Below are 24,503 nucleotides of genomic sequence, written 5' to 3'. Positions count from 1 at the left end.
ACTGTTTTTTTGTATGTGTGTTCTGAATCCAAATCTGAGCCGGTAAGAGCAGAGAGAGCAGAGATCTGATTTCAGGACCCAAACCTAACCCGATAGCTTATTGAATCTATTTTTCAGATGCAAACCCTACATTTTGGGCCAGTTTTGGATGGGGTTTAGTTAACCCCCCCCCCCCCCCCCCCCCCCCCCCCTCTCTTCCTTCCCAAAACAAACACACTTGCACACAGACACATTACGTACATTCATCTACATATGTCCACACACATGTATGCATGCGATCTGCTTTTCTTGTTATAAACATTGGCGCTAGATCTTAGTTTGAGAGTTCGGTAGAGCTGTAATAGTGGGATCCATTCATCCATCATCCATGTGTATATGTATATGCACATGCGCATGTGAATGTGCCCATTTTGATCCCATAACTTATTCCAGCCAAAACTCTGAAACTGCTACAAACTTCATTCCATCAATCCATCCATGTATGTGTATATGTATATGCACATTCGTGTTTGCACGTGCGCATTTTGGCCCCATAACTCATTCCATTAAAAACTCTAAAACTGAACCAGTACTAGGTTGAGGCTTAAAGCTGAAACTGAAACTTTGGTTTGGAGTGTACACACATGCATGAGCGCATGCAAACTTGTATGCATATATGCTTATGTGCATGTATGTGTGTGCATGTATTTTGGCCTCACAACACATTCTATCCAAAACTTCAAAACCAATCATTTTTTTGGTTGGAACCAAAATCTGAAACTGAAACTTTTGGTTTTGGTGTTTTGAGTAAACCCTTGGAGAAATTTTCTGGCCCTTTTTAGGTAAACAAAAGAATATTACTAGTCCATTAATGCTGATTGATGTTTGGCCCTCTGCTAAAACAGTTGGAATCTATCATAATATTTGATTCATTTGTCCTGGATAGAAGGTGCTTTATAACATCTCTAGTGTCATAAACAATTGATTCTGGACTCCAGGAAGCCTTAGAATCCTAATATCTGGACGCAACCTCTATGACTGACTTTAATTCCAAAGTATTTATGTTTGCATGTATGTCTGTATATATTGTGACTTCAGAGTTCAGACTCAAGTCCTGTGTCAATGGCAGTATCATAACATGTAATAACTATGGCAGCTTCTCATGAAAATGATAATTCCTTCATCCAATGTCCAATTCGAGTACTTAAAATAAGTTTTCGGTCTGTGCAGGTTTTGACATTGAAATCCAAACTATGCCTTTTATGGTCTAACAATTTCTTAGGTGCTGCAAATTGAGGGCAGACTACTCATGAAAATTAAAAGCCACACATGCTAATTTGGTCTAGTTTTGCCTTGGGTGCTGTTTGTTCAAGAAATCAATAAGCTCAAACTTCGCATCATATTCTATTGGTTTGAGCTAGTTCTGTGCCTTTTTTATTTTCCTGCTTTTTATTGAATAAAAAAGTTGGTCCAAATAAGCACACATTATTTATTTTATTTTATTTTATTCTTTGGGGGGTGGGTTGTTATGCTGATTTTGTCAATAATTGCTCTTCTTGTTACTGCTGATTCACTGCTTTTGAAGGGCACGAGGAGAATACACTTGAATCATGGCTCACATCTTCATCTGAAAAGATCAAAACACAATGCAAAAGAATCTCCTCTTCAGTCAAACAGGACACTGGAGGTAAATGGCAGTCACTTAACTCATGGAGCATGTCATTTCACATAAATGATTTTGTTTATGTTAATACGAGTATATGCTCAAAATTTTACAGTCATTTTTGTTGTCTTTTTCATCTTCTTTTATTTGGAGTTTTCCTATATGTGTGTATAGAGGTCATCTGCTATCTTTGGTCTCAATCCTACCATCCAAAATCATTGATGGACACTTCATATAGGAGGACATTGATTATTACATACATCAGAAAAAACTATTTTGAAACAAAAAATCATCTATTTTGGAGATCATTTGCCTATGCATCAAGTGGTCTAAAAATATACTGTTTTAATGGCTCGATACGATGTTTTGCATGATTGATAGTTAGGAAGCATCCGGAACTTTTGAATTTTGGTACATACATGTTTTATGATATGTAGACCATGATCAAGGGTGTTGATTTTTTGATTTGCATGACTTATGATATAGTTTGCCACACATACACTACCACAACTATTGATGATTGTGCTTATTTGATGTATGGGTAGGAGGTTTCCAAAAGACGTGGTTTTTGGTCCATTGATAGTTTTTATGATTCGCTATTTAGAATGTACATTGTTGATAATGAGTTGGTAGGTTTGAGGCCTCAATCCTTCCGAAGGGAGAGTAGGCTGACCAAGATTTGTCGTCTTGGTATCGGATCCTGTAATGGTGCTACACTAGCACTGTGTCAGTATGGTATGATACGGTACAAAATTTTTTCGGCGTACTGAGTGTCAGTACACCACCCATACTAGGTGCAGATACCGAACTGGTACGGTATGGTATACCCTACATTGCCTGGTTCGAGCCGGTACACAAGGCCGACTATATGTGTGTGGTTTTTCTTCCTGATCTAGGGCAGTTGATAAATTATTTTTGTTTTGTCACAGAGGTATTGGTGGCTGATGCGGAATGCCAATCAAAGTGCAGAAATTATGAGCATTCAAAGTCAATTTATACTAATGGGACAGGTTCTTGTCCATCAGAAATAAATCTTGGCAGTTCTAGATCTCATGAAAATAGAACTTCAACATTGCCACCATTATGTTATCTTGATATAGATGTTGTAAAGAGTCTCCCTCAGGAAATAATTTCAGAAATGAATGATATGTACAAGGGAGAGTTATGTGCTTTTTTGGAGAAACATGAAGAGGACGGCAGAGGGAATGCCCATTTGTCTACCAAATCCACAGCAGAAGAAAATGATACCATTTCGGCAGCAAGTTATCAAAGGGTAAATTGTGATACCAGCATAGACATGACTGTTGGACATAGTGACCCTGTAAAACTGAATTCAAGTGCAAGAAATGAAGGCAAACAGCCATTATGTTATCCTGCTGTTTCCATGTCTAATCTTGCATTTGAAAGTAAGGTCAGTCCTTTGGCCTAATGGAATTGCATAGTTTGTTAATATAGGTAGAATTTTTGTTTTATCTTTAATTTTTCCCCTTATATCATTTAAAAAAAAACATTATTGGATTTAATTTCACTCTGCAAATATGTCACCTATCTTATCCGCTTTTTGTAACAATGTTGGATCAGTTTCCAGCGGTCTGTACTCACTTTGTTGCTTATCCCGGATGATATATCTAGCATCAAAACTCTCTCATTTTTTACGGAGAAAGAAGGGCAAATTATTTTTCCTGGTTCACGCGTAGCAACTTGTGTCCTTGATCTAGGTTACTGACAATTGAATTTGTAAATCTCTTCTGATTAAACCATTTGAGATTTGAAAGCTCTTCAAGTATTTTGCCAGCTTCGTTTCACTCCAACTTTGCTTTATTTTTTTATTTGGATTTTACATTATTTAATAATTGTACATATAATCACTTTTTGTTTGATGTAACCATGATTGATACCTCTCAATAGAAGCTATTTAGAATCTGTTCAACTTCAACTTTTATATTGTGTTTTTTAAGTTTCATTTGGGAATTTATGCTAAATCTTAATTCTATTTCTGTAAGTTACGTGATTAAGCCACACTATGAAAATTTTTTCTAGACTAGAATTCTTGTGGGGTTTTAATGTTAGAAAATTCTTAACATGTCTTCTTTAAACTTTGCCTAATATGTTTCTAGCTGGAACCTACTTTCATTTTTATGGAATTTCTGGATTTTACTTTCGTAAAATCTTGATACTTATTTAACATGTTCTTTTTACAAAGAAACTATCTTGATCTGGATTTCTGCTTTTTCGTTTTGTGCTTTTAGTCACTAGTGTCTGCCACCACAGAGGCATTTTTGGCTGGTTATTCAATCTTCAGAAACTACTTGTTATTTTTTACGATGATAGAGACAATGTACATTAGTTTTGTTTGAAAATGCATGTATTAAAATGTACAGTATGCTGTATCGGTGGTCATAACTTATTAATGGGTTACCATCACGTGATACTTTATTCCATCATAATCTCTGCTTTTGTTTAATTTCACCAGGTTTTAAATCCAGAAGCGAATGAATTTACCGCAGGGGTATGTCTCTTCTGTTTTAGAATTTCTATATTTTCATTATACATATATATGACACATTATTGAATTGGCTATTTCTAGAAGAGTATGACAAGGACACCTTGCAAAGTTCAGTCAGCACATGCTTCATGCTCAAGATCTGATGATTTACAGATGAGAACGACAAATCTGGTAGATTTGATGCCTAATTCTTTAACTCAGGCAGATGCTTCGGTTCTAGAACAGTTACCTGAAGATTTGAAGGCTGATATTATTGAGTCACTTCCTGCACACAGAGCAGTAAATTCTGTGGGAAATGACCCTATTGGTTTTGTTCGTGCATTCCCGAACAATGTAGGAGTTCAGAATTTAGAATATCCGAAGACCCATCTTTGGTTAGAAAGTCCTCCAAAATGGGTTGTGATGTTCCAGACTAGCAATTGTTTGATTTTGAACATTATTGCTGAACTGTATACCAAATCCAGGGCAAATGGCCTTCTATCTTCCACTTTCCAGTCCATGTTTTCTTTCCTTCCTTTAACATCTGAATCGTGCAGTGAGGAGTGGGATGAAACACTTTCCAGCTTGTGTGAACTTCTTACACAATATGTCAATTTAAAGATTGAATCAGATATTGAGGAGCTCTACAATTGCTTTTGTTTTCTGAAAAGGTATATTCATGGTGATCATTACTTCTCTTTTGGTGCCTACCAATTAACATTATTCTCTGAGTATGAATCATTTACAATGCTTGGATTTTCTTTATTGAACTATCTTCTCCGGCAGGAGCTATGATCAGCTGTTTCCCTTTGCTTGTCTTCATATAATTTTTTTAAGTTTCCTATTGTTGCCCAGATAGACAACCCAAGAGGGGGGGGTGAATTGGGTTTAAAATAATTTGAATAATTAAAACGATGTGGTTGATTAATTAAAAACTATTGCAAGTTATTTAATTAATGCTAAGTGCTGTGAGTGATGTGAGGGGAAGAAGAAGAGAGACAATCCAACACAAACACAAGGTTTTATAGTGGTTCGGAGCTAACCCTTGCTCCTACGTCCACTCCCCAAGTCTCACTTGGGAATTCACTATAACCCCCTTGGATTACAGCCGGTTGTTTTCCAAGCTCACAACCAAACTTGTTGTTTTACGAGCTCACAACGAACTCGGTCGGTTTTCCCAGGCTCACCGACTAGAACCGCCCCGATTGTTTTCCCGGGATCACAATCAAACCCTTACACACGTTGGTTTTAACTCGGCTCACCAACCAACCTCAATCCCCTTGATTCAATCCCCGATTGAACCAAGTAAATACAAGTTGTAGAAAGAAAACAGAAAATGAGCTTCTCAAAAAGCAGATGAAAACAATATGAACAATAAATGAAGTTAAGAAGCCTCAAACGCTTTTAGATTGGAGATGAGGAATGGCTTCTTAAACTTCTGGTCTCCTCTTGAAAGAGTAGTCGACTTGAATGCAGGAGAAGGAGGCTTTAATTGCTGGGAAGATGTAGTTGGAAGCAGTAAATGCAGATCTTCCTCTTTTTCGTTGAAGAGCACGTTGCAGAGCTTGAATGCTTGATTAGTTGGAGTGGAATGGTTGTTCTCTGCCTTGCTACAGTCCTCTGTGGCTATTTAAGCCAACCCCCACGGAAACTAGCCGTTAGAGTGCTTTTTCTGCCCGTTCTGAACACTCTGCGCAGCCCGACAATATGACCGTTGGTGGGTTGGAGTCGACTCGCGCGATCAGGAGTCGACTCGGCTGTAGCGGGAGTCGACTCAAGCTTTTCCGGAGTCGACTCGGCAACTGTTCCAAATTTGAATTAAAGTTGCCTTCACGACTGGGAGTCGACTCGTCTTGACCTGGAGTCGACTCGCCAACTTCTGGAGCTGACTTGGCAATTTTGGAGTCGGCTCATCCACTGAAGTCCGTGGATCCAATTTTGAATTTTGTCCACTCGAGTCGACTCGACTGTCCTGGGAGTCGACTCGAATCTCAGAGCCCGAACTCCCGATCCTCTGTCTTTTGGCTCGTCCAGTCTTGGAGTCGACTCGAACTTCCTTGGAGTCGACTCGGCTCTCAGTTTCCGAAAGATGGTCTTCTGCCTTTTGACGTGAAGCTGTCTTGGAGTCGACTCGAGCTGTCTGGGAGTCGACTCGAATCTCAGAGGCAGTAACTTGGTTTTCTGTCTGTCTTGGGGTCGCGGTGTCTTGGAGTCGACTCGCGTATTGCGGGAGTCGACTCGAATCTCAGAGTCCATAAAATGCTCTCTGACTTTTTCTTTGTGTACCGCTGAGAGTCGACTCTTGCTTTCTCTGGAGTCGACTTGCCACCTATCGGAGTCGACTCGCGTTCCACTGGAGTCGACTCGAATCTCAGACTCGAAAACTGTTCTCTGACTTTTCTGCCTGTGACTGCTTGGAGTCGACTCTTACTTCCTTGGAGTCGACTCGGTGAACATCGGAGTCGACTCGCGCACTTCGGGAGTCGACTCGCTGACAGGTTCTGAGTTGAAGCTTTCTGTCCTTCTGTCTGTTCTCAGTCGGAGTTTGACTCGTACTTATCTGGAGTCGACTCGAGCTCGTCCCAGTGAACTTGATACGCTTGGAGTCGACTCGTGATACTCGGGAGTCGACTCGAGTCTCAGACATTGGTTCAAACAGACTCCTTAACTTATCCAAAAATTATGAACCAAGTCTTGGGACACTTAGACAGGATTTTCACTGAAACACTCAATTGAATTCATTAGTAATCAAAAGATATACTCAAATGCTTTGAGCTCATCAAAATCAAATGGGGTTTTAATCAATCACTCCACACCTATGTCAACATCTTTTTCTTGTTTTCATATGGCTGGTTGAAACTAAGCTTTTAAATCCAGTGGGACAGGGCTGTCTTGGTTCAAACCAACCCATCCTGATTTGATGCCTATTAATATTAAAAAAGCTATCAAGTTTTCCCTCTCTTCTGATTAGACGTTATTGGTTGATGCAGGTGTTCTTCAATGTCGCATTTGTTGTTAGAAGTATACAGTAATGTACTTCCTCTGCTTCAGGTATTGTTCAGAAGTTTCAACTTTCTATGATTGTAGTATAAAGTGAGTTTAAGTACACTTTATCAAATGGTGTTAAGATTCTAGATGTATTCATGACGGTGTTTTTAGTTTGCTATGCTATTAGGCCTCTTTTTCACTTCTTTGCATCTATCTGTTGCTTGGCATATCATTTTTGGCCTTTCTTGGAGCCTGTATGTGACATTATGGTATAACAGCCTTTGACATATCACTTGGCCTTGATGAGAGTAATAAAACCAAGTTCATTATATAGGTAGAAGTGGCTGCACAGTCTGCTATGGTGACTCTGTCCCTACATCATCTCCATCCCTGCTTCGTCTTTCAGTTCCCTTTTTTCTTTTCCTCTTACTGTGTATTACTTCTCGTTTCCTTCTGCATTTATATTCTATATCCTCTTTATTTTACTTTAGTTAGTCATCAATTAAAGGTTTGTTATTGTTTGTTTATTGGTTAGATTTTACAGACAGATCTGGTGCTATCATGTGCGTTTAAATCGGTACATAGCATCCATAGCATCTGAGCGCCAATGCTCATCTTTCTATAATATTTCATGCCTCTATTGTTCCTGTTCCTATCAAATTTTTGTTTGTTGTTTTTACCTGATTGCTTCATTCTTCTTTTCATTTTGTTCCTATGAGATCAACATGGATATCACTTTTGGTTTATTCAAGTCATTAGTGCTGTCATGAAATGGATACGGTCCTGTACCCGCTCACAATCCAGCTAAGATTCAAGCTGCCAAGTATTGTATCTTTACCAAGAATAGAAACTGCCTGGCAGTTCCAGCTGTTTGCATATGCTTGTTGCAGAAATCTCCATGAGATTCATATGCTCCTTGAAATGTGGAAATCAGTACCTTTTTGTACTACACCCATGTCTCCTATTTCTGTGATATTTATGTTTCTCTTAGTGATCCCTTGGTTCTCATCCACTAGCCAATGCATGCCCTTGAATCACGTCAGTGCTTCAGGTGCTTATTAATATAAAAGCTCTGTATATTTTAAATTAATGAAATCATATTGGACAAGGACAATGAACTTCTAAAGCATGTATAATCCTTGTAAGTTATTGCCATGAAGAAGACTGTAGTTAATGAAGTCGTATTTCCTCCATTTGAAATTCTTAAACATTCCAGAAAATTTTATATTTGATTGGTAGTATATTGTAATCACCGAAAACTTAATTTCTTTATAATATGGTACGGTTCTTGGACATGTATCAGAATTGTACCAACATGTTTGTGCTGTGCAATACTAGTTTTAGCCCAATTATCCTACTGAGACATGTTTCAAATCTGCAGTCAGGAAATGTTGCACCCTTGTTTCACTCGCTGTGTTACTTTTGTCTGCAAATTATGCCCCAGCTTATGGATTTCGTAGTAATTTCCTAGATGTTTTAAAAGACCACCAAGCACTATAAAATTAATTATCCAGTAGATAGGAAAAGACTATTGTAAACTGTGTAGATGCAAACCTCTTGGCTATTAGATGTATCTATATTCTTCTCTCTGCCTTTTGGAGATGCAATGTGGACTAAATTTTGGAGGGCCCTATGGTAGAACCAGTTACTTCCTAGAAAAACAACCTACACACACACACACACACACAGAGAGAGAGAGAGAGAGAGAGAGAGAGAGAGAGAGAGAGAGAGAGAGAGAGGTGATCCCCAGGTAGCAGGACTTATGACACCTAGCAGAAAACTGAGTTTTGTTCATGTTGATTTTTGACCAAACCGAGTTCCAAGTAATATAAATGCTTGTCCCTAATCTTGAACGGATTTGGGTTCTCTTCTGTGCTGACAGGTTATCTCCTAAGTCAAATGGTAAATGGAGCTGTTCCTCATCTTGATCAAGCACCTGTATCTATTCTGGATTTTTTCAGCCAACTATCAAGTGCTTCTCCCTCTTAGTCTATCATGACCATCTCACATGATAGATTATAGCAGCAATAATCTCCTTTTTTTAATTTTTTTTCTTGTTGCAAGCTCATGCAAAATAAAGAAGAAATAAGAGGAAAGAAAATCTATGTTTGAGATGAAACTGAGCACATTAAAATTGGTATCAGGTACCTGATCAACTTTCTGCAAGTACTTGTTAAAATTTTCGGACGTATTTTTTTCTTTCTTCTCCTTCTGTAATCACAATTTTTTTTTTTTGTGTGTGTGTGTCTGTGTGTGTGTTGGGGCCGGCGGGGAGGGGGAGGGGGAGGGGTGTTGGGGAGAGGGCCTAGATATAGCAGTCTTTCGAATGGCCATTTGGAGCTCTCAAATTGGTACAGTTAATGGACAAAAAAGACATTGTTCGTATACCTCTGCTTGCAATATTGCAGTCCAATACCCAGTAATAACTTTGATAGCATCCACAGAATTCCATTTTCAAGCACCTTAGCATTGATCTTATAGTTCTGTGGTGCTGTAATTGTCCTCAATTTTTTAATTAAGGCGGTTTATGTCATAGCTAGAAAAACCTAATTGATTTCCTTGGATAATCTTGCCAGCCCTCAAAATGCTTATAGTATCTTGACAGAAGTAATGTTTAGCATCCCAGCAAACTGGATACAATGTAGAGAATCTATCTGGATGAGTATCATTTTGGTTGACAGAGCACTTTGTTAATCTCAGTGTATAACCTTCCTCAGTTAAAATTCTCTTGAACAAATAACTGATTCAGCCAATCAGTGGTAATCATTGGGAATTTTTTTCCTGAAAATAGACCTAAAACCCTCCTTGATATCCTACTGCTCCTGGCTATAGAATCATCTCTTTTAAAGACATTTGATATGAGCTAGCGAAAATTATTAAGCCATAAATTTTAAACTTTCAATGAGATTTTTTTTTCTAATCAGGAAAACTTATGTGATATATAAACATTATTGTGCAACGTTAGTTTTTACGTGCCTTTTTCAGTTCATTATTAGACATTATTTTGGTTTTAATTTGATATCTAGCTTAATACAGACTCTGCAACATTTTGTCTAGTGGTTGCTGAATGCATTTCCTAAATATTGCCCCTTTTTTCCTTTCTATTGAACTGATTTTTGGCATGTGGATGCTCCATTTAGCAAATTTGATAAATTTAACTTCATCTGATGTTACTTCTAATATCAGGCTTCTGTGAGTGAGAATTATGGAGGAATATTCAAGCTTTAAGCTAATGGTACATCAGCCTATGTTGTTCCACAAGTATATACCAGTCTAACAGCTGTAGCTGGGAGAAGTGAGTCATGCAGAATGTTACAATTGCTTGTGTTTTCCCCCATTATCTCTGATAGTGTTAAAAGTGAGCGATATGCTGGAAATTTTGACATTTGGCGGATAAATGTTAGGATGACATGAAACTTGAGAAATACCCATCACTAATCTCCACTCTGATGAGGATTCGTCACATAGGGAGGCCGATCCTGCAGGCGCCTGGACTGTTACTTCTCATGTAAATAAATTAGTGGCTATTGAGTTTTTTTTTTTCTTCCTTTTTTTCTTTTTGTCCTTCGGCGGATGCAGAGGCTAATGCGTTTTTAGAGTGCCAATTGTTCCTGTTCTGTTTGTCATATAATTATTCTTTTATGATTATGTTAAGTATGTTCCACATAATATTGCTTGATACAAGACAGTTGTTTATCTTCATTTTTATTTTGTTTCATAGATATCTGTGAGGTAATATTTCCTGGTGAAACTAAAATCTGCTTCTTTTATTTAATAGGAAAAAAAAAGTTTCGAGTTGTGCAATTTTATGGCATAAACGTGAGAAAGGGCCACGCAAAATATTATAAAGAACAAGAGTTTGCCAAAAAAACTTCCCGTACTTGTAACAAACTTTTTGGTTAAGATGAACATATTTCTTAAACAAAAAAGTTGATTGGTTTTCAAACATAGGAGATGGACATCATCTTCTATGCATATATATATATATATATATATATATATATATATATATATATATATATATATATATATATATATATATATATATATATATATATATATATATATATATATATACCTTTTGGACTTCATTTCCATGAGATTTGTAGATGATTGCTTGCTAACTACAAGGGCGTATTTGGTAGAAAAAGATTTCATTTCGGGGAAATGTGGTTGCATTAAGTTTTAAGAAATCTCGGCAGAGAACTAACACGTCATGGAGGGAGTGCAACAAGCACAGAAGTTTACTAGCGAGCTGTGCCATTGCCGCGGTGGGAGAGGGAGGTCTTGAGACAACCTCAAATTCATACACACAGAAAAAACCTGAAGAGCCTGCTTCTCAGCTTGTTTCAGCTCATTTGCGTCCCTGCCTCTTCCCGGTCGCTAGCTCTTCAAAAATTAGGCCTTGTGCTTGGCTCACCACTGAAATAACAATAACAAAAACTAGTAGAAGCCGCAGCATTAGGAGTGACTAACTCAGTAATCGAATTTGGAAATAAAAGGATAAGTATATCCCTTATTTACAGTTCTATGGCATGGAAAATTGGGAAGCCGAAAAATGAATATCTTGATACCTCAACCCAACATTATACTATCCAATAAATATATCCCAAACATTTCCACTACATTAGGATTCTTATCCAACCCAATGTTACACGATTCACAATATCTAACCCAACTATACTAAAATCTAAATTTAGCTAAAGATGGTCTTAGCATGGGAAATATAGAGAACTGATTGCATTAGGTTAGGCTTTCCTCAACTTGGATACAACCTGCTTGACCAGCCACTACTGACTCCCGACGTTTAGCAAAATAAAACTGAAACGAGACTGATTGGGCCAATAATTTCCACCATTGTCATTATAATAAAAAAATAACAGTGTTGGGTGAGATGTTCGTTACTGAGGGGATATCCGTATTATAAGAATTTTGTCTGCTGTAATACGTATAATTGCAGCCTTGCGGATTAGAAAAATAAGAAAGACATTAAATATATCTGTATTATTTGAAAAGAATCACAAAATTAATTCCATTCGTTGATTTAATAAAGGAAAACGTGCGTGTCACTCGTAAGACATTTGATGTTACATGCAAATGATAAACCTTGCTGACTTGTAAGCTTGCACCAACAGTTAAATAGCTGCTTAGTTTAGGCGTCCCATATCAGAAAGACTTCTTTGATGTGAATTTGTCATTTGACTTGGTAAGCGCCAAAATTTTTTGGGAGCAAGACGTTATTATAAGGTTGTTGGGAAGTCGCATGATCCAAAACTTCTAAACTTTCCCAAAGGGAGTTGTTGTGGAAGAGTTGTTGATCTGTTATACATACAATTAATAGCAGTTGGTGGCTCTAGTCAGGCCACATAGCTAAAGATTAGATGAAAAAAAAAAAATCTATAGCAAAGACTCCTTGTGCTGTACATATAGATGTTGAATTTGTGCAGATTATATTTATTTCAATTTTCTCTTTTCTTCCTTTTATTACACAATCTATTTAAAAACAATTGATGATCATGCTTGTAAATCTCAATTTTCTAGACATCAAGCTAGGGCCAAAAAAATTTGGAGAGCTAGTAGATATGGTGTAAGTTGGTGCAGATGGCATGCGGATCATTAGATGCAAAACAAAGTGCATGCACTCCTTTAAAATTTCTTATAGATTTACTTGATGCAGGCAATTTATCTGTAGTTGCTTTTAGAACCTATATAAGATGGGAAGTCGCACCGGATTTGTGGGGTCAGTTCCTATCTTCATCTTTTTATTTTTTATGAATGGTTTGGATGCATAAAACTCCAAGCATTTTAAAATTATTATCAAGTGAGTCAAATATATGGTAGTTGAGACTCTCTCTTACCACTAAACATTGTAGAAGTGAAAAAAATAAGACAAGCTCTTAAGATAATTTAGTCTAATGGAACCAATAGCTTTCTTTGATCAGGTCTTACTAGCCACCAACTCTATTTCCTTTTTCCACTTGCTCTTAACAGAACCAAATTACTCTCAAGTTTTCTTTCATATGAGGGTCATGATATCACTTAAGCACCTAAAGCATATGGGATTCTTGATTTGCTGGTCAAGTCCCCATCATCTTCACCAATTTATCTGGCCTGACCCATCATTAAGCCATTTCCTTATGTTATATTTTTATTGATTTATAGATTTTTTTTTTTTGCAGTTTAGCTCCTAATATTTTTCATACTTGCATATATACTATTCCCCATCCTCTTTATATGTACATAAAAATCCTTGAAAAGTGCTCCATTTCTACAAATTGGCCATTGCTCTATTCATACTAATGCATGGCACGATGTACATATTGTAGAAGGTGATACAATCATACAAAGATGGGGAAATATATGGAACAGCATACATTCTGACTTCGTCCCTACCTACCAAACACCACCAACCCCACATACTTGCCTTATAATTTTAAGTTTTTGGTGAGCAACTCTATCCTCTAGCTTCATTTTTTCCATCTCAATATAAATGACATCGTCGTCAAGGCAAAGGAAGGAGCAACCCAGAACAATCACCACCCCATCCTTCGTTCTATTCTTCTTCTTCTTCTTCTTCTTCTTCTTCTTTCCAGGAAATGGCCAGTGCTGGGTCCAACAACAGAGTTATCACAGGGTGGGCAGCAAGAGATGCCTCAGGAGTCTTGACTCCTTACACCTATACACTAAGGTAACAACAATTCATTCATTCTTTCAGCCTTCCTATTCTCTCCAAATCCTATACTAACTCCTCATTTTTTTGGTTATTGGCTCAAAAACAGGGAAACCGGCCCGGAGGATGTGCTCATCAAGGTGTTGTACTGTGGGATCTGCCACACTGATATCCACCAAGCAAAGAACCACTTGGGCATGTCCAATTATCCAATGGTCCCTGGGTATCTATTTCTTTCTCTTTCCTCCAAAATCTTCTTTCAATATATCGAGCAGCTAATGCTAAACCAACATGAAAACAATCAAAATAATCCTAAGAATCAAAGGTTAGTTCCCCAAAGCTTTTGCTTACGAGGAACCACAACCTTGACACCACTCTAAACAGCTTCCAACCGTGATGCTTCATGAATCTTTTCATATTTTTATGTGCGATTACCTGCTTTATTTTTTAATCTATGTTTATTCGAAAACTTTAATAGACATGAAGTTGCTGGGGAAGTGGCTGAGGTGGGATCTAAGGTGAGCAAGTTTAGAGTTGGTGACACGGTTGGGGTCGGGGTGGTGGTTGGCTGCTGTCGAGCATGCGGTCCTTGCAAGGCCAACATAGAGCAGTACTGCAATAAGAGGATTTGGTCATACAACGACGTCTACACTGATGGAAAGCCCACCCAAGGTGGCTTTGCTCCTGCCATGGTTGTTGATCAGAAGTAAGTAATTGTTTACTAAAAAGAAACTTACGTCCAAGAGATGCTCCTTCTCCCCGGTATTATGTTACTGCCTTCTACAAATGCAAACTCTATAAACTTGCATGTACCTTGACACACACACACACACATATATGCATGTATATGTGAATATATACTTGAAAAGAAAACAACAAATGAGTATCGAAATGCCATCCCAATTCCATCTATCAGCTTTTCTCTCATTCACATATTTGAGTTGAATGTCATGTCATTCTTTGCTTTGTTAACTAATATTGGGTTTAGCCTTTGTTATGTCATTCAAGCCATTTTGATGGCTATAATAGAATTAGACAAATAAGCTTTTTATATTATATGGACGCTGACGCAGCCGACTATAACAAATTATCATGACATCAATCGTTATTTCACTGTTAATAGCTAATATTCTATTTTTTTGAAAACAACAATCAAAGACTTGACTTCGTCAAATATAACTGGAACAATGCTTTTGAGTACACACAAAATTAAAGTCTTGGAAGGGCACGTACCGAAAGAATCCAGCTGTGGAGACTGATGTGAGCCAAAGTGGGTGTCCACGTCATCTCTCTCTCTCTCTCTCTCTCTCTCTCTCTCTCTCTCTCTCTCTATATATATATATATATATATATATATATATGTATGTATGTATGTATGTATGTATGTATATTTTGCAGTCAAAAGTTGAAACTAGGACCTGGATTTAGATCATTGGTGACTTTTATGGTGAACAACAGATTTGTGGTGAAAATACCGGACGGTTTAGCACCAGAACAAGCAGCACCACTCCTGTGTGCAGGCTTGACTGTGTACAGTCCCCTGAAGAGTTTTGGTTTAATGAAGGAAGGGTTGAAGGGAGGGATCCTCGGCCTTGGAGGAGTAGGTCACATGGGAGTCAAGATTGCCAAGGCCATGGGCCACCATGTCACCGTCATCAGCTCCTCCGACAAGAAGAGGGAGGAGGCCATGGAGCACCTCGGCGCCGACGCTTACCTCGTGAGCTCCGACGCCGATCAGATGGCAGCCGCCGTGGATACTCTCGACTACATCATCGACACGATCCCGGTGTTCCACCCTTTGGAACCCTACCTCCCTCTCCTCAAGGTTGATGGCAAGTTGATCATGATGGGAGTCATCAACCAGCCGATGCAGTTTGTGACTCCTATGATCATGCTAGGTCAGTATCCCCATTTTCTCCGGGCAATGACTATTTTTTCTGCTTTGGTGCAACTACATTATGCTTATATATTGTTAGCATAATTTTAGAGATCACGTAACAACCAGCATCACCTATAATATTTTTTTTATTAACGTGATTTTATAACAACCTATATTATTTTTCATTGTTAACATGATCTTGTTAGAGTGATTTTAGAAATTACATAACAATCTGTATCACTTATAATACTTTGTTTGTTAGCATGATTATATATCAACCTATATTATTATTATTATTATTATTATTATTATTATTATTATTATTCTGCAAATATTTTAACATACATCATCCAAGCTGCATTATGCTGGGTCAGCAGGCCGCAAAAGTGAGTTGTTTTTTATCATGGATGTCATCAAACTTGTCACTAGATGCATGCCGAGCATCTTTTGGTATCTATTTCATTTAGCTATGTGTGCCAATCTCAAAGGTTATTCAGCACATATATTAAGGCAAGCTTGACGGCATCTGCTGCTGGTGGCCAGTCACTGTTTTTGGTTGCTAACAAATCAACCTGCCTCCTCTTTAATTTTGTGGCCCAAAAGGTCAAATCATGAAGGTACCGTTCACCATTGAAAAGTGTTCATAGAACAAAAATAAAAACAAAGATTTCTATTTTCTCCCCAAAAAACTTATGAGAGCATCCAATCTCCGACCTCTCACCTACAAAAAAGTCTCGGCCATTTCGAGCCCCATGCAGAAGCTAGGGGAGAAGGTACTAGTAGTACGAAGTTAGGAGTGCAAAGATAGAACACTACAAATATTTCATGAGTTTGGTAGAAGTCATCCTCATTCTTTCTCCCTTGCCTACCATTTCATTTCCTTGTAATCTTGCAGGAGAGAGAAGTTTTCAACAAATTGAGAAAATTTGTAAACTTCCATTAGTTGTTTTAGTTCGCACTAAACTAATAATTTGGTGGGACTTAATTTTGACAGGAAGGAAATCTATCATAGGGACTTTCATTGGGAGTATGGAGGAGGCACAGGAGATGTTGGAGTTTTGTAAGGAGAAGGGGCTGACATCCATGATTGAGATGGTGAAGATGGAATCTGTGAACCAAGCAATAGAGAGGCTCGAGCGAAACGATGTCAGGTATAGGTTTGTTGTGGATGTGGCTCGCAGCAAACTCTGAACATAATCCTCAAAACGGTCCCAGAAACCAATAGAAGGGTCTAAATCTCTTTCAGCTAAGAACTTGGTGGCAAGTTTCATTAAGTTGTATTTATTCTTCCCTTGCGAGTGGTCATGAAATGGTCAATAAGAATTAGAAGCTACCCTGTAATTTTTTGTGAATGCTACTATTCTTGAGTATGTTGCGATTGCAGAAACCTCCTCCTGTTCTTTTCTTATGTTCAAATGGGGTTGTGTTATGCATTTGTTATCCATGCTCCTATTCTAAAATTATCCAATGTGGCATAAGAATCATCCATTGGAGTAGGGGCATATTCAAGTACCCAAATTTTCATGGAGCAAGTAACTCAAAGGCCAAACGATGTTATTGGCGTTCAAAAAAAAGGAAAACACAGAGTACGCAATCATTCTATTTGATTTTGTATAAAAAATTAATAATAAAAAGAAATGACTATGTACATGTATAACCTAAGAGCTCACTTAAAAAAAAAAAAAAGTTAATTGGAGGATATTATTTAGGTTCCTTAGTCTTGTATAAATACTCAAGATCTTCTCGGTGAATAATTGAGGTGGGACTAAACACATGCCCACACGGATTCTTACAGTATCAAATTAAAACATCCTATGCCGGGATGATTTGATAAAGCCATATGCAAAACAATTTGTATTTTGCATGCAAGGTCCGGCTCGATTAGCAAGTAACTTGGGCTCAAAATCCAATTCCTTCCTTCACAAACATGCCTGTTTATGTAATGCCTAATGTTGAATAATTTTAGACTAGGAGGGCCCACCACCCCATCTAGACTGGAACCCAGGTCCTGGACAAACCGAGCTATTGCTGGCAGAACCAAGATTTCGTATAACTGGGGGTTGTAGTGAGATTTTTGATGCATTTTGGAATCAAACCCCCGCTCCTTCTCTAAAGCGGTAAAGATTTGTACCATCCAAACCAAGGTTCAGTAATAGCTCGGTCATTAGGGCTACGCACAGACTAAGCTTAGGCACGAAAAACAGGCTCATCTTGCTGCCCGACTAAAAATGAATATAGTCTAGGCCCGATGCCCAGCCCATGATCAACTATGCCTGATCAAATTGTACTATTATACCTATTTGTCTATAAAATATGAATATATATCTATTGGATGAATGACTATGTTGGCTATTTAAATGTAAAATTTATAGCAGAGTAAAACAACCATCGTTATCTTAGAACTACTGTAAAGCTCCTTCAACAATTGCAAACTACCATTTACTCTTGTAATAGAGCCATTAGCAAGGAGCTTGAGTTTTAGAAATTTATTTGAGCCAAGTGCCAAATTTGATGTAACCACTCATTCAGGCCTGGGCTCCATTTCACCCCTCCACCCATCCATTAAGTTAATGAACTAAACGACGTACAACAGCAAGACAACAAAATATAAACAATTATAACATGCTAACATATTATAGGAAATCTTGTTTCATTTTTTTACCTTTGCTATAGATTTTAGTGGATCTTGATTTGAAGATATTCTAGGAAAACAATATATTGTTATAATTCTAAGAACGCGATTAGATTTTGTTCTTTTCTTAACTTCAAGTGAAGTCTAGCTATGACCCTAACCCACATAGGAAAATAAAATCAAACTAAACCAAGGAAATTGATCGAAGATAGTTTTATCATAAAATTACTAAAACCGTCTAGAAAGGGAAATGACAGTCTTTTTCTCGCTGCTAGTTGGACTTTCAAAGTTTCCTCACTCTCTCTATCTCACTATGTATGCTTCTATTTTTTTTATTTTTTTTCTAAAACGGGTATTTCATACATTATGAGTACGGATATATTACAAATCATGAAGTGTCCGGGGCAATTCTCCCTCTTCGGTTTATATGGTGCCCCGAAGTGGCAGGCCACATAAGCAGCCATCCAGTCTACGATCCCATTGACCTCTCTATACATATGCTTGGCCTAAAAAGCCAGTTCATCTCTCACCGTTACCCAAATATCTCGAAGCAAGGGTGCCTCCCTCCACCACTGCACAGGCCCATTTTCTTTAATTCCTTTAAGATTGAACACGAAAGGAGATATGTTATGTAGTCAAATTCTTTCTTCCTCTCTTTATCCATTTATTGTTTTTTTTGGATTTTAAAGCTCATCGTGGAGTTACCACTTATCGTCTATTTAACATTAATAGCAATAATTACTGGATCGAGGCAAAAGTTACACTAGAAAATTCAAATCAGATGGACCGATGCGGAATGAACGGATGGATTGCATTCGAACATGTACATATAGGCAATAAGTGGGCTCAAACCAATTCTTGCTTGATTCACCCTTTTCTTGTTCACTTGAACTTGGTCGCAAGAGGACTAATGGTAGAGAGATAAAGATTAAGGGATTAGTAAAGTATGAGGGTTGGGGACAAAAATATCTATAGAATGTGAACGTAACGCCGTTTGTTAGAATATTTTGTTACCATCTACTTAACCTAAGGATGCATTATAAGCAATAAATTACAGGGTTTCAGACATTAAAATACAAATGCTGAAAAAAGTAAAAATTGATACACAAATACAAGATTTTGGGGATGAATCTGCAAAAAATCCTTTTTGTTGTACAGGAGATAATAGGTATTCAATAGCAAATAACAAGATAAAAGTGATGAATTTTTTTCTTAAATTATTATTCGTTGAATTAATGTTATTTCTACCTACTGAAATGAACCTTTTTGGTTACAAACTGGAATGCACAATTGGAATATTCATTTAAATAAGCAATAGAATCATAAAATAACAGCCATTATTTATGCTAGGTAATTAACATACAGTAGAATAATAGCTAAATAATAACCATATTTTTAAATCTTGAATGTAATGAATATATGTGGTTCTGCAGAAGGTCTTTAAAGTGTTGAGACTAATTAATAGATTTTCCAGCGTTGGTTGTTGCTATTGGGAATCTTCTAATTAATGGCTTGTATACCCATCAAATATCAAGTTACAGAAGAAGAAGATATGTTTTTAAAGCCTACATAATTTTCACGTACAAGTATAGTTTTGAAACTTGAGGTCACAAAACAAGTGCTCGGATGATATCCCCTTCTATCCACTTACACAAAGGGACGGAATTTGATTTTGATTAAAGTCGGCTTTTAAAAATAGATGGCTATAGAGTAGAAAAGGTGGGGACTATCTCTTTCTAATAATAAATATAAAAAAAAACAGAACAACACCAATTAAAATAATGAAAAAAAATGCACAAGGATATGAGTATCAAATATAAAGGCATAATAAAAATTTAAGGTGCGGATGGCTCAATTCACCCGTATGAATACTTCTTTTAACTACAAATACTATCTAACCTACCTTGAAATTTTCACAATCTTTGAATACAACTCTAGTGCTACTCTGTCATCCATGATTAAGTGACATAGCACCATCCTTGCTTTTTAGAGTGGTTCGATAATGTTTAGTGTGTTTGTGGCGCTATTAAAGGATGGTTTGGCACAATTCTAATGCGATTTCAGCACAATCTGGCCATTTAAGTCTATTAAAGGATGCCTAAGTCTATAATTTCATGTCAACATAAAAGAAAAAATCAAAAATTCCAACTAACATGCATGATGATATAAAATGTAATTTTGTATATAAAATAAGAAAATAATCTATAAGATCTTGGGTAGTCATTGAATTATTAACTTGACTGAATAAAACTTTATTACTAGCAAGTCATCGTAGACAAATCTGACTTCTTAGTCTAGAAGTGCTTCTGGGTTGGGATGGGTCGGTTTTGTTTCGATCATTTTCTAATGACTATTTATAAAAACTGCTTGAAATCATTACAAAATATTTGGTTTGGTTTGCCAGATTGGTATTATATCAAGCTAATAGGCTGAATTAAATCTAAATATAAAATTTTATTTTATATATAAGAAAAACTAAACCACTTTTCCTCACTCTATATTTGAATTAGCTTTCTAAAAACTCAAACAGAAATCATAAACTGAATTTTCTTTTCTGTTCAAAACTTTCTTAAACTGATACGAAACAAAATTTAGAAAAAACCAATATAGATTAAACCGAATAAACTGATTTGGATCAGGATTCCAATTCGATTTTTTTTTTTTCTTTTGTTTTTCTTTCTCACTCTCGCTCGCCGCGACCCATTACGTCACCTGCATAATATTCAGGTCAGAACCACACACATCGACATCACCCTGCTCATCAGCACGAGACAAGCTCGATTATATTAACCATTTCTACGTCTTATTTTTTCTGATGATTTTCTGACCTCGATCAGGTGTTGGGACAAATAAATCATAGCCCACGTCCGCTAGATACATGTGTCATCAAATCAATTTCTTGGTATAAATCATGGCCGAATATAACCTGCAGGACTTCCCAAGAAATATTTTACCATCATCACCCAATCCTTGCCCTTCTCTCCACACCGATTCGGACACAATAAAACGGCAATATTTTTACTCTATCCAAATTCAAAATTTCTTTTTCCACACATCATACGCAAAATAATAACAGAACATGAGAAAAAAAAAGAAGAACTAATTGAACTCTGAATGTAATATGAAATCATAAAATATTAAACAGAACACTGTTCCTACTCTTATACTATGCTCCTTTTTTTGGTTTGCCCATTCCTGATTCACAGAAAACTTCCCTCGGTGATAGCAAAATGAGAGAAACAACACCTACCTTCCTTGAGCTCAGAGATGCCAACCCACGGGCACATCATACCGCCTCTTCCCCATCTCCGCCATGAAACTCCTCACCTCCTCACAGATCAACCGATCCATTACTCCGGTTCCCTCAGGCACACCACAACCCCTCCCCTCCATGTAACCCCTCACCTCCCTCCTCACCATCTCCCTCATCGCCCCCTCCATCTCCGCCGGCAGACGAATCCCCCCTAGCCCCGCCGCCTGCTGCTCGCCGGAATCCGATCCACGTCCCGGCAATGCCAGCGACAGCACGGTCATCGGATCGTCGTCCCCGCTGGGCGGCGGCGGCGGCGGCGGCGGCGGGGAGGGGGAGACGGAGAAATCGCTGACGTCGGATCCGGAGGGCGTGCTGCGGCATCGCTTATTCCGATCGTCGTCATCGTTGGAGGCGGGTGAGAGGGAGGCTAGGCGGCGCTTGAGGGTGGCGTTCCAGTGGTTCTTGACCGCGTTGTCGGTGCGGCCGGCGAGGAGGCGGGCGATGGTGGCCCATTTGCTGCCGAAGCGGCGGTGGGCCCTGACGATGATCTCGTCCTCCTCCGCCGTGAAGGGGCGGTGCTCCACCTCCGGCGACAGCTGGTTGCACCACCGCAGACGGCACGACTTCCCCGACCGCCCCGGCACCCCCTTGCTTATCGCCGACCAGTTCCGTGGACCGTGAATCTCGACCAGCCGCCGCAGCGCCTCGTCCTCCTCCGGTCCCCACGGCCCCTTTATCCTCTCCTCCACCATCGCCGCCGCCTGTAAGTCCACCAAACCCCTCCTCACTCTCTCCAATTCTTGATCGATACTATTCGAGTCTTGAAAACAAACCAGGGGTCAGAATGCGGTATATAAAGACGGGGACTGATGGTTTCTTCGGGGGTCAAACAGGGGGGCGATTAAAAAAATGGGGATGCAAAGGGGAACGCCGCCGCTGTGTGGGCCGACGCGGTTTGCTTCGATAGATACAGCTGGCAACCGGACACGTGTGGGTGCGGTACGTGTAACGGACTACTGGTGGTTAAAGGCGTTAAAAAAAAGAAAAAACGGGCGATTGTAGCAGGAATTCATAATAACCGTTGATCGTTGGATATGATATGGTTTGCGGTTGGGATTTATGCATAACTGGTAACGGAACGGTTCTTTTTTTGGAGCGGGGGCGGAGGGGTTTATTAATCTGAGGCATTCTGCTATGTTTGTTTGTCTTAATTAAAGAATGAGTGCTTATCCACTGTCACTCTTACTAAATGCGGGAGCGTATTTGTCAAATTATGTATATAATAGAATTAATTTTGGATAGAGTGGTCGCACTGCAGCTGTCCATTTTCGGCGGCTTTCCTTCTTGAGCATATCTCAAGCAAGCCCTGAGACTTAAAATATTTTATGGGAATGCTCTCATTTAAAAAAAAAAATAAAAAGTGCATCGGCTAAAAAAAAAAAGTTTTTTTTTGCACGAATATTCATCTAAAAATTCAAATTTGTATAAATTTCTTCTTAAAATTTATATTTATTTTTTATCTTTATAAAATACTATTTTTACACAAATATCTACTGCTAACACGGTTAATAAAAACTATATTTATTTTTATTAAAAATAAAATAAAATTTTAAAATTATTTTTTTGCCCTTCATTGCGATCAATTTTTTTTGGCTAATTTTTTAATAGCATTAGATGACATAGGTACATATACAAAAATAAGGATAAAAAATGAATAGAATAGCAAAACAAATATTTTATAAGGATACACATGTAAATATCAATTTTGAGGAGGTATTTATGTAAAATTTGATATTTAAGAGGATATTCATGCAAAAAAAATAAAAAAAAAAAACATATGCGCATCAAGATATAGAAATAATTTTTTTTAAAAAAAAAGGACCAGATGAACATGTCTGTCATCTTTGCTTTCTTTCCTTCCTACTATTGTCATGCAAACTCCGGTGGATGCAGCCAATAGGCTTTACGTCCTTAAAATCGATGCATTGCAACAAGCCAGCCATCTTCTTCGCTGTTACGGTGGAAATTCCTAAAGGGTGACGCCAACAGTCTTCAAACCCGCACCTCATCAGCCTTCATTCTCCAGCCTCCACCAATTAGCTTTCTGGAAAGAATCGATTGTATGTGTTTCACTGTATACTATTCTCAACTTCTTGACAAATATACCCACGGGATTGGGTTGTTAATGTTAAGAGATGGACCAATAAAAATGCATTAATAGGGTTTTTTTCAATGGATATCTTTCTAAAAATTTCGATTTACTTGAATACCTTTTTAAAATTTATATTTATTTTTGTACCCTTGTAAAATATTATTTTTTGCACAAATGTCCTTAATATAATGGTTTTTCTAATATCATTAATAAAAACTATATTTAATTTAATTTAAAATAAAATAAAAATTTGAAATTACTTTTTTGTTTTTCATCGCGATCGCCTTATAAATGTTTCTTTTTGCACATCTACTTATTAAGAATATTTTAGTTATTTTAATTTGAAACTGTTAGATGGCGTGGGTATATGTGAAAAAATAAAGATAAAAAAAGGTAAAATAATAAAAACAAGTATTTTACGAGGGTATATACGCGAATATCAATTTTAGAAGGATATGCATGCAAAATTCAATATTTAGGAGAGTTATATAAATAACATATAGAATTTTTGTATTAGAACATTACAATCATCCGATATTCTTCTTTTAATTTGCCCTATTACAGCACTCTTTAGGGTTTGAACTAGACAAATAGAACCCTGACCAAACTTAAGGAGGAAACGGGATCGAACCGCCTTCCTACATCTAGTGACTTTTCCCGACTCAATCAATTGAACCCTCAAGGTAGGAGTAATATTATCAGTCACATGGATAATTATGAATTAAATTTTTAATCAAATGAATATATCATAGCCTTCATGTATTTTTTCTTGAGTGCATCAAACATGCCGGATACTAACCCA

The 24,503-nt window shown here is 37.7% G+C and overlaps 3 protein-coding genes across 6 annotated transcripts in view; 2 read left to right on the top strand and 1 right to left on the bottom strand.

The window, feature by feature from the left end:
* Window positions 1–10,821, top strand: part of LOC120112342 (DNA repair protein REV1-like) — a 36,925-nt gene extending 26,104 nt beyond the window's left edge. For 2 of the 4 annotated variants that reach the window (XM_039131394.1, XM_039131396.1), the window contains 6 exons: window positions 1,565–1,666; window positions 2,572–3,053; window positions 4,116–4,151; window positions 4,230–4,798; window positions 7,118–7,178; window positions 10,302–10,821. In XM_039131394.1, coding sequence (XP_038987322.1) covers window positions 1,565–1,666; window positions 2,572–3,053; window positions 4,116–4,151; window positions 4,230–4,798; window positions 7,118–7,178; window positions 10,302–10,343 — 1,292 coding nt within the window. In that variant the 3' untranslated portion in view covers window positions 10,344–10,821. The remainder of the gene's footprint in view (window positions 1–1,564; window positions 1,667–2,571; window positions 3,054–4,115; window positions 4,152–4,229; window positions 4,799–7,117; window positions 7,179–10,301) is intronic. The other 2 variants (XR_005513847.1, XM_039131395.1) reach the window with 2 other exon arrangements.
* Window positions 10,822–13,623: 2,802 nt separating this feature from the next.
* On the top strand, window positions 13,624–17,072 carry LOC120112341 (cinnamyl alcohol dehydrogenase 2-like). The gene is made up of 5 exons (XM_039131393.1): window positions 13,624–13,803; window positions 13,895–14,008; window positions 14,264–14,491; window positions 15,244–15,683; window positions 16,659–17,072. The coding sequence occupies exons 1-5, from the start codon at window positions 13,712–13,714 to the stop codon at window positions 16,853–16,855; spliced, it is 1,071 nt and encodes a 356-aa protein (XP_038987321.1). The 5' UTR covers window positions 13,624–13,711; the 3' UTR covers window positions 16,856–17,072.
* A 4,219-nt stretch (window positions 17,073–21,291) lies between these two features.
* Window positions 21,292–22,698, bottom strand: LOC103711951 (transcription factor MYB77-like). The gene has a single exon (XM_008798286.3). It carries the CDS (start codon window positions 22,299–22,301, stop codon window positions 21,558–21,560), a length of 744 nt encoding a protein of 247 aa, XP_008796508.2. The 5' UTR covers window positions 22,302–22,698; the 3' UTR covers window positions 21,292–21,557.
* Window positions 22,699–24,503: the final 1,805 nt, after the last annotated feature.

Source organism: Phoenix dactylifera, chromosome 11, assembly GCF_009389715.1.
Source record: "Phoenix dactylifera cultivar Barhee BC4 chromosome 11, palm_55x_up_171113_PBpolish2nd_filt_p, whole genome shotgun sequence".
Taxonomy (NCBI): Eukaryota; Viridiplantae; Streptophyta; class Magnoliopsida; order Arecales; family Arecaceae; genus Phoenix; species Phoenix dactylifera.
The sequence above is the reverse complement of the archived record's forward strand: the minus strand, read 5'-3'. Positions and strand labels throughout refer to the sequence as shown.

Bases quoted from the DNA above. Each gene is read 5' to 3' on its own strand.
- LOC120112341 (XM_039131393.1), top strand. From the start codon at position 13,712: ATGGCCAGTGCTGGGTCCAACAACAGAGTTATCACAGGGTGGGCAGCA. The intron at 14,009-14,263 runs GTATCTATTTCT...AAACTTTAATAG, and splicing joins AATTATCCAATGGTCCCTGG to ACATGAAGTTGCTGGGGAAG. The intron at 14,492-15,243 runs GTAAGTAATTGT...GGTGAACAACAG, and splicing joins GCCATGGTTGTTGATCAGAA to ATTTGTGGTGAAAATACCGG.
- LOC103711951 (XM_008798286.3), bottom strand. From the start codon at position 22,301: ATGGTGGAGGAGAGGATAAAGGGGCCGTGGGGACCGGAGGAGGACGAG.